The 12,102-nt window shown below is 43.2% G+C and overlaps 1 protein-coding gene across 2 annotated transcripts; it reads right to left on the minus strand.

Moving 5' to 3' along the window:
* Nucleotides 1-333: 333 nt before the first annotated feature.
* Nucleotides 334-8,663, minus strand: PSMD12 (proteasome 26S subunit, non-ATPase 12). 2 transcript variants are annotated; one of them, XR_003529568.1, is made up of 11 exons: nt 8,531-8,663; nt 6,507-6,566; nt 6,164-6,292; nt 5,165-5,272; nt 4,153-4,257; nt 3,563-3,712; nt 3,286-3,420; nt 2,697-2,809; nt 2,156-2,330; nt 1,595-1,727; nt 334-779 (listed from the first exon to the last, which is right to left on the minus strand). XR_003529568.1 is itself a non-coding variant. In XM_027654682.1 (11 exons), exons 1-11 carry the CDS (start codon nt 8,636-8,638, stop codon nt 570-572), a joined length of 1,371 nt encoding a protein of 456 aa, XP_027510483.1. In that variant the 5' UTR covers nt 8,639-8,663; the 3' UTR covers nt 337-569. The 2 variants fall into 2 exon arrangements, 1 of the variants encoding a protein (XP_027510483.1); XM_027654682.1 differs by having other exon boundaries at nt 337-779; nt 1,595-1,672.
* Between the last annotated feature and the right edge of the window lie 3,439 nt (nt 8,664-12,102).

Below are 12,102 nucleotides of genomic sequence, written 5' to 3' on the forward strand. Positions count from 1 at the left end.
TATAACAACAGAACAGGGAAAATTAGTGACTTGCACCAAACAGACAAGATTTAGGTACTTACTCATGAATTGATTGCTCTGTCAGTTCAGAATTAATTAATAAAGTCTAACTGTAGTACCAAATCACAAGAAATAGCATTATTCTTAAGCATAAACATCCAGAATTTTGTTCAAACAGTATCTTGACTTAACTTTACAATAAGTTACCTCACTGTAAACCCCTAAATCCTCTCAATCACAACCTCAAAAACAGTCCTGTAATGAAATAACCACAGAATTATGTGTTAGACAGGTAAAGGTACACGTGGAAAAAAAGAAATCACAAGACTATTATTATACAGGCAATACAGTTTTATTATGTTCTTTCACCAATTGTAGCAAAAACATTTAACAACTGAATGAATAATCAAGGGAACTTAATTGTCAACGGGAATTTCAGAATTATGTTCTAAATTTTAGACCAGGAAGGCTTGACAGGGAGAAAACAAACCATATACACACTTGTAATAATAGTCTCTATTATGAAGATTTAATGCCTTCTTTAAAAGCACTGAGATTATTGAGGCACCTTACTGCAGGTTATGGATCATCTCTTCTTTGGCAATGAGATGTGTGGTTTTGTTAACTAGGGCCATGAGGGAGTTGAGCTTGTGAGACCAGTCATTGAGAATATTGTTGGGGTCCTTAGGCCTCTGGAAATTGATAATTCCTGCCAGCCTGTCTACTTTAGCAAAGATGGTTTTATTAACTACTAGGTTAGACAGGAACTCCTCCGATTCCTGGAAAGACAAACAGCACTGAGTCAAATTAATAGCATCAGAATTCCTCCCAGACAGCATGAAAGCACCAGGAACAAGATTTCCATTATACCTAGCAGAAATACAGTTGTAACAATATTGCACTTTAAAAACCTTCTTTTTTTTCCACTTGACTTATATCTGATTATCTCCCATGAAATTAAAAATTTAATACAGACTTCTGCACTTTGGAGTACTTGGCTACACAGATATGAAAGTGAGCCACGTGACAAGCCAGGGAGAGGAAAATCCCTGTGAACTACTGACCACTGGAAAAAAAAGGGTTATTATGAGTTTGTGGAGAAGCAGATTTAATGAAAAGGCAGCAGGGCAAAGCTTTTTATTTGCAGTCAAAATACCAATATGTCACAATGTGCCATTCTCTTTAAAAAGCCACAAAGGGGGATGGCAGGAAGACCACTCCCCCCCGTGTTCCCAAAGTACCTCCACCTCTGACCAGGGACACTTAAAGGTGAGGAACCTTTCTGTGTCTTCAGCTGGTTTTAATCACCCACTGACAAGAACTTTTTAACACTGAAACACAAGAAACTCCAGCATTTAAACAAGACCTTGAATACAAATGAGTTTTTAAGGGCAGCTTTTGCCTTATGGGCACAGGTATCACAAAACTGAGCTCTGCCTGGAGTAAAGAACACTTTTCTACCTCCCACAAAGGCACAAAATCAAATCAACAAGAATATTCCTCTGCTGAATACTCACATTTTTGCCACAAACACAGCTACACACACACAATTCCATACCCCTTAGGAAAGAAGGAGAAGCAAAGCAACACTTACATCAACAGACAGATCCAGGAGCTGTGCCATTCTCTTCATTGTAATTCTGGTATAATATTTAGCCATTATTCTAATATTCTGGAATAAAAGTGTTCAGAGTAGAGGGTTATGTGCAAAAAATAATTGAAGCAGGCTGCAAAAATATAAAAGTCCATGTTAAAAGCAGATTAGGAACTGTTAGTGCTCTAACTGCAGTCCAGCATGGGGTGTGTGAGGGAGTTGTGAACAAACAGCTCTTTTGTAATAAAAGGTATGAAAATCAATATGTGGCAAATTCTTAAGAAAAGAAATCAACCAATTACGAATTTTATACAAAGCAAGACTTTAAAGTTTCTGTTCTATTGAAATGTGAATGCTATATGAGTGCAATATGCTCTTTTTTCTGGCAACTGTGCCAGAAAGATATACAAGCAAATAAAGTGTTGAACCACAACACAAAGAAAAGGCACCTTATCTGCTGCTTTACTCCCCACTTTTTTTGATTTTCTTTGTTATTAAAATACAGGAAGCAAAAACCAGTTTTAGCCAAGGCACTGAGTACACAGTTACAGTCAGACTTACATGTTCCACAACTCTGTTCTTTAAATCTTTCCATCTCTTTTCACCTTCCTCTGTACACCCAAAAACATCTGTTGCAGGACTGTCAAGGGATCCTTCTCTCAACTCTTTCCCATATTCTTCAACTAGGGCACTCCACCGCATCAGCTCCATGGTGGTAAACAGTTTTAGGAGGTCTCTAAAGGGTTTAGTAAAGTTGGATTACAACCCTGTATTAATAAGGCTTAGTTCATCCTTATAATAGATCAAAGGCATGATTTGAAATGTTTTATTTTTATTAACATTAACATTCTTTGTTCTTGAATATACTGTGATACTTCATGTTGTCAGGAGACAGCTCAAGTCAGACTGTTTTTCTAATTAAAAAAAAAAAATCTTTCTCTTATAAAGAGACATCTATGTTCATGTACAAGTTGCACAATCATGACATTTTTACAGTATTTTTCAGGCACCCTTAAATTCTGAGTTACTTAAAGAGATTTCACTTGCCCTGTTAGAGAGACATTTTTATTTAATCTAAGAATTGTTTATTAGAAACACTTACTTATACTTGGGGATTTCTTCTAGTTTTTTGTCACTACTAATTCTGTGCACCAGATCAGATTGTTCATTGTCATAAGGTGAAAGAATAACATAAAGAACAACACTCTTCAGTGCCTGTTTAAGAGAAAAAAGTGGGGTTTGCCCATTAAGTTAAGAAGAAATTGTTGCCATCTGCAGAAACAAACCCTCACTCACAGTGATGCATTTTAATTGATACAGGTCAACTAAAATCCTAGTATTTAATATGTGAAAAAAACCCTTTCCAAACATGTGACATCTGTACTGCACACACAACTGTACCATTCAGACCACATCTGTACAGCTAGATATAATCTCTGCACTTACATAAAACAGACAAGACATTCTGGAAATTTCAAAGACAATATAATGAAGATGTTGGTCATAAATATTCTTTTGAAATCAACTTTTATCATATCTGTTTTCAACTAGCCAATTTGTTAGTACAGCCATTAAAGAAAACCAAACTCAGAACAGACTGGGGAGTTATTTCATCTGCTGCACATTGATCTGGTAAGAAATGAGGATTTGCCACATGGAAATACAGATATTTTGTATGTGAAGTTTTTTACCTGTTGCCACTTTTCACTTTCAGCCTGGATACAGGGAGTGTCATAAATGGCTCTGTAGTGCTTGCAGATGGAGAGGTAGGAGCCTTCATGTTGATCCAGCTGGATCATTAGGTTGTAGTATTTCAACTTTAGTTTCTGAAACAGTATCAAAGAGTCAAATTAATACACGTAAAGGAAATGCAACTGGATCCCAGAAATACACTTGGACCTGAAGAGAGGTAAGTCAGATAAAAACTGGAGTTGGGGAGGGAGAAAAAGAAATCCTCCAGTGACTCACTTCTGTGTTTTCTTCTTGGAAAAACTTTGTATTAATTTTTTTGCTGATAATTTGAGTCCGAATGTAGTCTTTTACAGCTAGACAGAGTCTCATCTGCTCCAAGATAAATTCTACACGTTCTTTCTTTTCCATTGAACCATAGGTTTCCACCTGAAATGAAAATGTAACTATTTAACACTCAAAGTCAAATCAAGTGAAGTCTTAGCTGTGCCAGAAGGGTGGGAGTTGTTTGGAGGGGGGACACACCAAAACAAAACAACACCAAAAAGCTGTTACAGAGCAGGTGAAAATGGAGTAAATGGTATTCCATTTTAATTATGGGCCCCATTTATACCAAAGAATCCACTAACACTAAACTCCATGCACTAGCCAGAGAATTGAACTCTACTTTCCAAGTAGAAAATAGTCTATGGAACCCAACCCATGAGAGTAACAAAAGCAGTTACAGCTGAATTACACCTTCACCAATAACAGATCATCTCATTCCAGGCACTTCAGCAGACGTACCTGATGCAGTTTCTAAGCACTAATCTCAGAACAGTCAGAATTAATTGCTGGTGCTGATGCAATTTTGAGTTCCAGGGTGTTACCTGCAGCTCTTGCAGAATGGAGGCAGCTTCTTTCACTTCCCCATTCTGCTCCTTTATTGTTGCCAGAGTCTTTGTCAGGCGAGCCCGTTCAATCTCCACGTAGATCTGACATCACAAGGAATAGTTTAAACTTTACTGGAATTCTCTAAAGCAGAGTGCAAACTCTAAGCCTGCAGCCCCACTAAGAAATGTACTTGGTGTGTCACACAACCAATTAATTTGTTGCAGATCCATACTCCACACTGGCACTATCCACAATACACACTGAAAAAATACTATGGATAGTTGATATTTGGATCGAATTTATCTGCAAATTAATGTCTACATTCATCTGTGATTCCTTCAGCAAACCTAAAAGGATGTGCACTGTGAATAAGAATTACATATTTTGTCTACTAGAAGATATTGAAACAGGTAGGAAGCTACACTTTAATGGTTGATGTGTACTGAGTACAACTCTTTGCATTATTTCACTCATTCCCAACCAGCCATTAATCCACAAGACTTGATTACTAACAGTTTAGACTAACTTTGAACAGGCAAAGATTGTAACACTGATAGAAATTTGCCTTACTCCAGAATTGTTTATTTGCTTAAAGCAAAAGAACACATTGTAAATAACTCACTGGGTGTAAAGCTTTAGTATCACCTTCTGGTCCCCATAACTGTACATAAACCTGCTAAGTGCAGGAGAAATTAAACCCTGCCCATTTCTTTAAGAAATTCAAATACATAACATTTTAAAAAGTGAAAGATAAATGGCATTTTATGATTCTGAAATGTGTTAATTATCACAGAAACATGACCAGTGTTTCAGCATAAATACAAAGCTGGAAAACATCTGCAGCCTTTTGGAAAGAAATACACTACGTGGCTTCTCAGGTAAACTTAAAAACTACTTTTGCTCTTATTTACTCTTGTTCAAGTAATAATGTTAAGGAGCTATGCTTTTAAAGAAGGTGAACATTTTTATTCTACCTTTTAGACATTCAGTCTTAAAACAAAATCTTACTTTTCCTTCTGTCACCATTCGCAACGTGTCGATTAAGCGCAGTTTGACTGGCAGGTCTGTGATTTCTTCAACGTAAGTGCAGCACTGCTGGACCATTTTAGCAACTGCCTGGTATGAAAAGAGAAAGGAAAAACATACTGTGGTTTTAGATTTCCCAAATGGAGTCAAACTGTAACACTCAGGTAAGTAATAATGTCATTTCGAACTGAGGAGACTCATTTCAACAAAAAGCACCCAAGATCCATCTCCTCCTTTGGTTCATAAAGAGCTGTAAAATGACACCAGTGACTGATGCTACAGGTCAAATGTGATGCTGTTCCATCATCTCCTTCATCTCAGTTTTTCCAGTGATATTCAAAATAATCCACTGCATGCAGTTCTCTCCTGAAAAGCAGTTCCTCCTCCTCTGCCAAATCCACACGACTCTCACATGCACTGGAAGAACTTCTGTTTGCCCTGAGACCTGCATGGCTGAGGAGAGATGTATCTTCTCCAAACTGTGAACACTACCCCTTCTCCTTAGGGCACCTGTAGATTCCTCAGGAAGGGAAGGAAGAGGGCTGATTATTTCTCACTGATGCTTTTATATACACTCCTAACGTTTCTGCACATTGAAAGATAGGTAACCTTTTTCTTCCTAAAACAATGCCACTAAAATTGCCTCTTGCTGACTTCTAATTAAGCCAGAGTGCAACAAACTTTGCACTTTCCTAAATGCAAGTGCTTTCAGCCATCCTGACAGCTGATTTCTCACACAGGACTGAATGCCAAAGTAGGACAGTTACAAAAGGAAGCACGTGAAGCACACACCTCATCTGATCACAACAAACTGCAGTAATTCTGTTTAATGTACATCTGACCATGAAAAAATACGAATGTAGAAGAGTATAAAGATGAATCACCCTCTTTACCCACAAAGTCCCTACACGCAGGGGGAATCAGATACATAATACAGCTCCAAACGGAGTTTTATTCTTTGTTCCAAAGGATTAAACTCACCTGTTTTAACTGACTTCTCCTCTTTGATAGAAGAATAATATTTTCATTAAGAGCATCCCAGTCTTTTGCTTCGTAACACATTTTCACTATGGCAACCAAGATGCGGGATGTGGAGACCATGTCAGACGCCTGGAACAAACCAAGAGCAGGTCAGAGGTGGGGTGGACCTGCAGCCCCTCCAGCACCTGCACTCCTGCTACACAAAGGGCAATAATTACTGTGTCTGGCCTCAGTGATTTGCTTTCTAAGGAAATGCAAGACTGAGGCTCCCAAGTCCCCTCCTGACTTTAACACAGGAACAAGGGCTGTGTGGGACATCCCAGGATCACCACGTCCTACTCACCGTCCGTGTTTGCTTTTCCAAGGAGAGAAGGTTTTCAATGACTTCTTGCAATCTTCCTTCCTAATAAGACAGGGAAAGAATCAACTCCATGAATGAAGAACAATAATTCAGTTTAAACTGAGAGCAGCTCTAATTCTCATCTAAGTAAAAACAACAGACCAGCCTGTACGTTCATTTTTCATTTATCAGGAAACACACATAGCACCAACTTCAAATCCAGGGTTCTACCCAAAGAATAAACTGGAAAGGTACAGTTTTATTTTTGCACAACACATGCTCTAAGTTGTCTGCCTTGAGAGAGAAACCTGGCAGGTTCCAGACAGGTTTGGTGAGCTCACATTCACTGTGCTGTGTGGAAGACTCATTTCTTCCCTGGTCAAAACAGAGCTTTAAGTGAGAACAGAAATGCAATTAAACACCTTGACCAAAAAAATTGTTCTACTATTACTTTCATCCACATCCATCATAACTTAATTACAGAGTATTACACAAAGCATAAACTACATGGAATTATAATAGTCCTGCCTTTTTGGTGGAGGGTTGAGAACTATATATGCCTTTGCTTAGGGGAGTTAAAGATACCACAGTGTACTTTTAGTCCTAAATTGTAATTCCTAGAGAACATCTTGCAAAAATTTTAGTATGGCTGACTTTGTATCAGCCCATGGCAATGGTGGGGCTGCAAAAAACTCAAAAAGGTTAGAAGCAGAAAATGAGTAAAAAAACAGAAAAAATCAGATTTGTTTCTAAAATGTAGCTACCCTACTGAAATCTTTTTACACACACAATGTTTGTGAGGGATGTGCTCTTATTGCCACGGAATTTACCTGTTGTGCAGGATGAAACATGGCCATGGTGTCCATTCCTACACAGAGCTGTGCCTGTGGCATAAAACCCCTGTTCCTGCTCTTTACACAATCGTCTCAGGACAGTCTAACCCTTAAGATAAGTACAACTGCTGCACAGGACAGCAGCTTTCACGAGACACAGGGATGGAGTGGAGCATTTGCAGCACATAAAGAGTCAGATCCATCCTACTGGGACAGCAAACTCCAACACCAGGGAAGCTGTGGCTGCCTCATCCCTGGAAGTGTCCAAGGCCAGGCTGGATTGAGCTCTGAGCAACCCGGTCTAGTGGAAGGTGTCCCTGCTCACGGCAGGGGGTGGAACGGGAGGGTCTTGAAGGCTCCTTCCAACCCAACCCATTCTGATTCTGTGACTCTCTCTGTTCTGAGGTCTGAGATGCACAGGAATCTCCAAGCTACAGAACAAATCCTTTATAAAAAAGCCCTTGAGACACACCGTGTGCACGATCACCGCTACGACCCCACCGATAACACACCCTGCGGTCACAGGCGGGGGCACAGACACGGCTGCTGAGCCGAGAGAGGCAACCCAGAGCCTGCCCTGGCCCTGCCCCCGCATTCCAGCCTTTCAGGGCTCGCACATCCCCGAGTTTAGGGATGCCAAGCGCTGCCTGGCCAGCCTGACCCGGGACCAGTCACAGGAAGGCAGCGGTGGCGCAGGATGAGCAACCAAGCCCGCGTGTGCCCGGGCAGGGGCAGAGGGAAGGGCTGCACCCCTTGTGAGGGACTCAGGCCCTCCCCTCACCCGACAGCTCCTCCCGCCTGAGAATCACAGAATATCCCGAGTTGGAGGGGACCCAAAGGACCATCGAAGTCCAACTCCTGGCCCTGCACAGGTCACCCCAACAAGCCCACTCTGTGCCTCACAGCGTTGTCCAAACATTCCTTGAGCTCTGGCAGCCTTGGGGCCGTGACCGCTGCCCTGGGGAGCCTGGTCAGTGCCCCACCACCCTCTGCTCGGGCACCAAGCTCCCACAGAGCCTTGAAACAGCGGAGCCGTCCCTCTCCTCCCCTTCCCCAGCCCGGCACGGAGATCCCTCTCTGGGCCCCCTCAGCACCGCTCCGGGGGGGGCAGGACGCGGCCGCAGCTCTGCCCCGCGCGGCCTAGCGCGCCATGACTCAGCCCGTCCGCCGCGCCGGGCTCGCCTCCCGCCTCACCTGCGCCAGCCGCTCGCACTCGGGCAGGCGCTGGTCCACGGTGGCGCTGTAATCCACCTCCATCTTGACGATGCGGCCGTCGGCCCGCTCCGCGCCGCCCTCCGCCATGGCCGCGCTCCGCCGCCTCAGCGCCCACCGGAACCGGCCGGGCCCGCGCGCAGGCGCGCCGGGGGCAGCCCCGAGAAGGGCCCCGCGCCGCGCCAGGCAGGCGCTGCCGAGGACACCCCCGGGCGCGCCAGGACCCGCGGAGGGGGCGGAGCCACAGCGGAGGGAACCGCCCCTCACGAGGCGTGGGGGGATCGGAGACCCCCGGAGGGGACCTGAGAGCCCCTGAGGGAATCCGAGACCTCCCGAGCCCCTGAGGGGATCGGAGACCCCCCAACACTCTGAGGGGACACGGATCGCCACCCACCTCTGAGGGGATCTGAGATCCACCCGAGCCGATCTAAAACCCCTGACCCTCTGAGGGAATCTGCCCCTTATAAGCACTCCCCTCTGAGGGGATTCCCCGCTCAATCCACCCCTCTGAGGGGATCTGAAGCCCCCGGCACCCGTCTGGGAGATGTTGAAGCCATGCCTGTGCAGGTAGGTTGCCCTCAGCTCCCAAAGCACTGTCACACACTACACAAGTTTCATTCCCTGAAGAAATTCAGAAAAACTCCCTCGTGTTTGCAAGCAAACAACTCAGAAAGAAACACTGAGCAGTGAATGCCCTGAATCAGAATCACAAATTGGTTTGGGTTGGAAGGGACCTTAAAATCGTCTTGTTCCGACCCCCCACCATGGGAATCTTTGGATGTTATTTAAGATTCCCAGAAAGAATAAGTTACCACAAAATTACATTTTGCATTGTGTTACTTTGAGACTGTACTGCCATGGACCAATACAATGTGCCAAAGGGGTGTTTGACATAACTGTTTTAAATCTTTAGTTGACAGAATTAAGACTGAGTTCCTCCATCTGCTGAACTGTTGTAAATTCAGAGTAATTCAATTAAATGGATTCAGAGCTCTAATATTGTATTTTGCAACTGTGTCTGATGCATGCCTTCCAATTAGCACAGCACAGACCGTGGGCCGTGAATCACTTTCTGTTTGAACTCAAACTTGATTTTAGAAGTCTCCTAACACAATTTATCCATTATCCTTAATCATTGTTAGCTGATTTTAATTGACCTAAGTACTGAAAATACATGCACGTGTCACTCAGAGTGTATCAGTTGTTCTTTCTTAACTGGCCATTTACAAATTTTTACAGAGCTTTTGATTTTTAAAATCTCATTCCTTTAGCTCACTGTAATATTAGTATAATTTTACAGCTCATGGATTGTGAGTGATGGCTCCCAGGGACGTTGAAAGTCACACACTAATCTAATTGAGCTTAGTCCCATACACAGTAATTTGGTTCAGACAGCGAGTGAAAGAGGAAGAGAATGAATCCATACTGCAACTGTTGTTTTCCTTTACCTATATGGGTTTGCTGGGGGACAAGGAGGCAGCTTTTGTCTCCAATGCAGACTTCCTGGACAGCTAAAAAATCCTCTAAATTCTTATTCAAAAGTCCTTAGCAAAACACACAAAAAACCAGCTTGGCTTCTGCTGTCTCTTATTCTGAAGCAACACTTTGCTGACACAAGTCCATCTGGAGTTCATACTCAGCATGATTTAACATATGGGCTTTTCCCCCTCAGGGCAGAAATGAAAGATGAGTGAAAAATGTCTCGTTTTCACAACTGAGCGTAAGAGAGGGTGTTGCAGAGGTAAGAGTAGTAATTTCTGCCAGTTCGTGGAAATCAAAGACCCAAAACTGGGGCAGGCACTGCCTGGCCAGTGGGAGCTGGAAGTTTTCTGTCTTGGCATATCCCCTGGAAAATGGTGCACGTAGAGAGGCTGGGGACAGTCATCACAGTGGGGAGTGGTAAGGGACATCCTTAGGTCACTGCTTTTATCTCGTGTGTATGTGCAGCCAGCACAAGACTGAGCTGTGCCTCTGGCAGTAAGTTTGGGGTGACTGCAGGTATAGGAAGTAGTTTTATTTTCCATTTTAAGCAGCTTCTGGATTTGATACACTGCTTTCCACAGATCTGCAGACTTTGTTATTGTACACAGAGCTATAAGGTTTGGTTTACATTGAAAGCATGTAACAGGGGAAAAACTGGTTTAAGTCTTTCTCAAGGTTTTGTTGAAATCAGTGTCCTTGCCTATAACTGGGCAGCATCAAGGCCCCATGTAAAGAAGTTCAGGTTTTTATGCTGCTTTTCAGCAGAAACACAGAAATAGTGTTCCCAATGTATGAAGCCACCAGCAAATCACTTAAAACTGAAGTGGATGTTTTAGATCTGAATTTGGATTAACTCTCCTCTGTGGGTGATATCACAGAGTGACACAATCGTTAAGGTTGTAAAAGACCTTTGAGATCATCAAGTCCAACTGTCTACCCAGCAGCACCACAATGTCCTCAAGTGCCACATCCACACATTTTTTTAACACTCCCAGGGATGGTGACTCCCCCACTTCCCTGGACAGCTTGTTCCAATGCTTCTGTGAAGAGATTTTCCCCCATATCCAACCTAAACCTCCCCTGGCAGCCTGAGGCCATTTCCTCTCCTCCTGGCCCTTGTTCCCTGGGAGCAGAGCCTGACCCCCACCCGGCCACAGCCTCCTGTCAGGGAGGTGTAGAGAGTCAGAAGGTTCCCCCTGAGCCTCCTTTTCTCCAGGCTGAACCCTGCCAGCTCCTCACAAGACTTGTGCTCCAGACCTTTTCCCAGCTCCATTCCTTCCTCTGGACTCACTCCAGCAGCTGGACGTCCTTCTCACAGTGAGAATCACAAGGTATTGCCTCGTCTTGGCTATTTTGCATGGAATTTCAGGAACATACAGTACCAACATCATGAATTACAGCCACAGTTTCCATATTTATAAATCGCTGTGTCACATTTGAGACAGAAGTCTCATTAAACACATTGTTCATACCTCAGTTGAAAATGCAGACTGTTAATAGAGCTCCCGGATTTTTTATTTCTTTGTGTAGGTGTTTGCACTTCCCTGGGAAAGCAGGGATGTGAAATATTGTGCCGTTATTGCAAGGGGGCTGGCAAAGCGACGTAGTTGGCTCCAGGAGATGGCACTGTGTCCTCTGGGCTAAGAATTATACCCACAGCTCCCAAATGTACATCCAGAACCAATAAAATTCTGAGGGGTTTTTGCTCTTTCTTGTTATGAAACACACATTTCACTGTAGACATAAATTCATCCTTAGCTGTCCCAAATACGACATTTCATCACTTTTTTTTTTTTTTGCAAATAATTGATACATAAATGCAGATGGATATTTTACCACTGTCTGTGCAGTGCCTTGTATTTTCCTCTTACTGTCACAGTGCTTCTCTGCAATCCACAGAATGGCTTTAGAGCCACTGGGAGCACAGGAGAAACAGCAGGATGAGCATTTTAAGCATAAAATGCTGAGGTTGTGTAACAGTTCGGGGTTCTCAGCTAGTTTCAGAATTGGGTTCCAGTGCATTTCAAGTGTAACTTAATGACAGGTAAATGTCTCTGAAAAACACAGCCCCC

The sequence above is a fragment of the Corapipo altera genome, unplaced genomic scaffold (assembly GCF_003945725.1).
Source record: "Corapipo altera isolate COAL_440 unplaced genomic scaffold, ASM394572v1 343, whole genome shotgun sequence".
Classification (NCBI taxonomy): Eukaryota; Metazoa; Chordata; class Aves; order Passeriformes; family Pipridae; genus Corapipo; species Corapipo altera.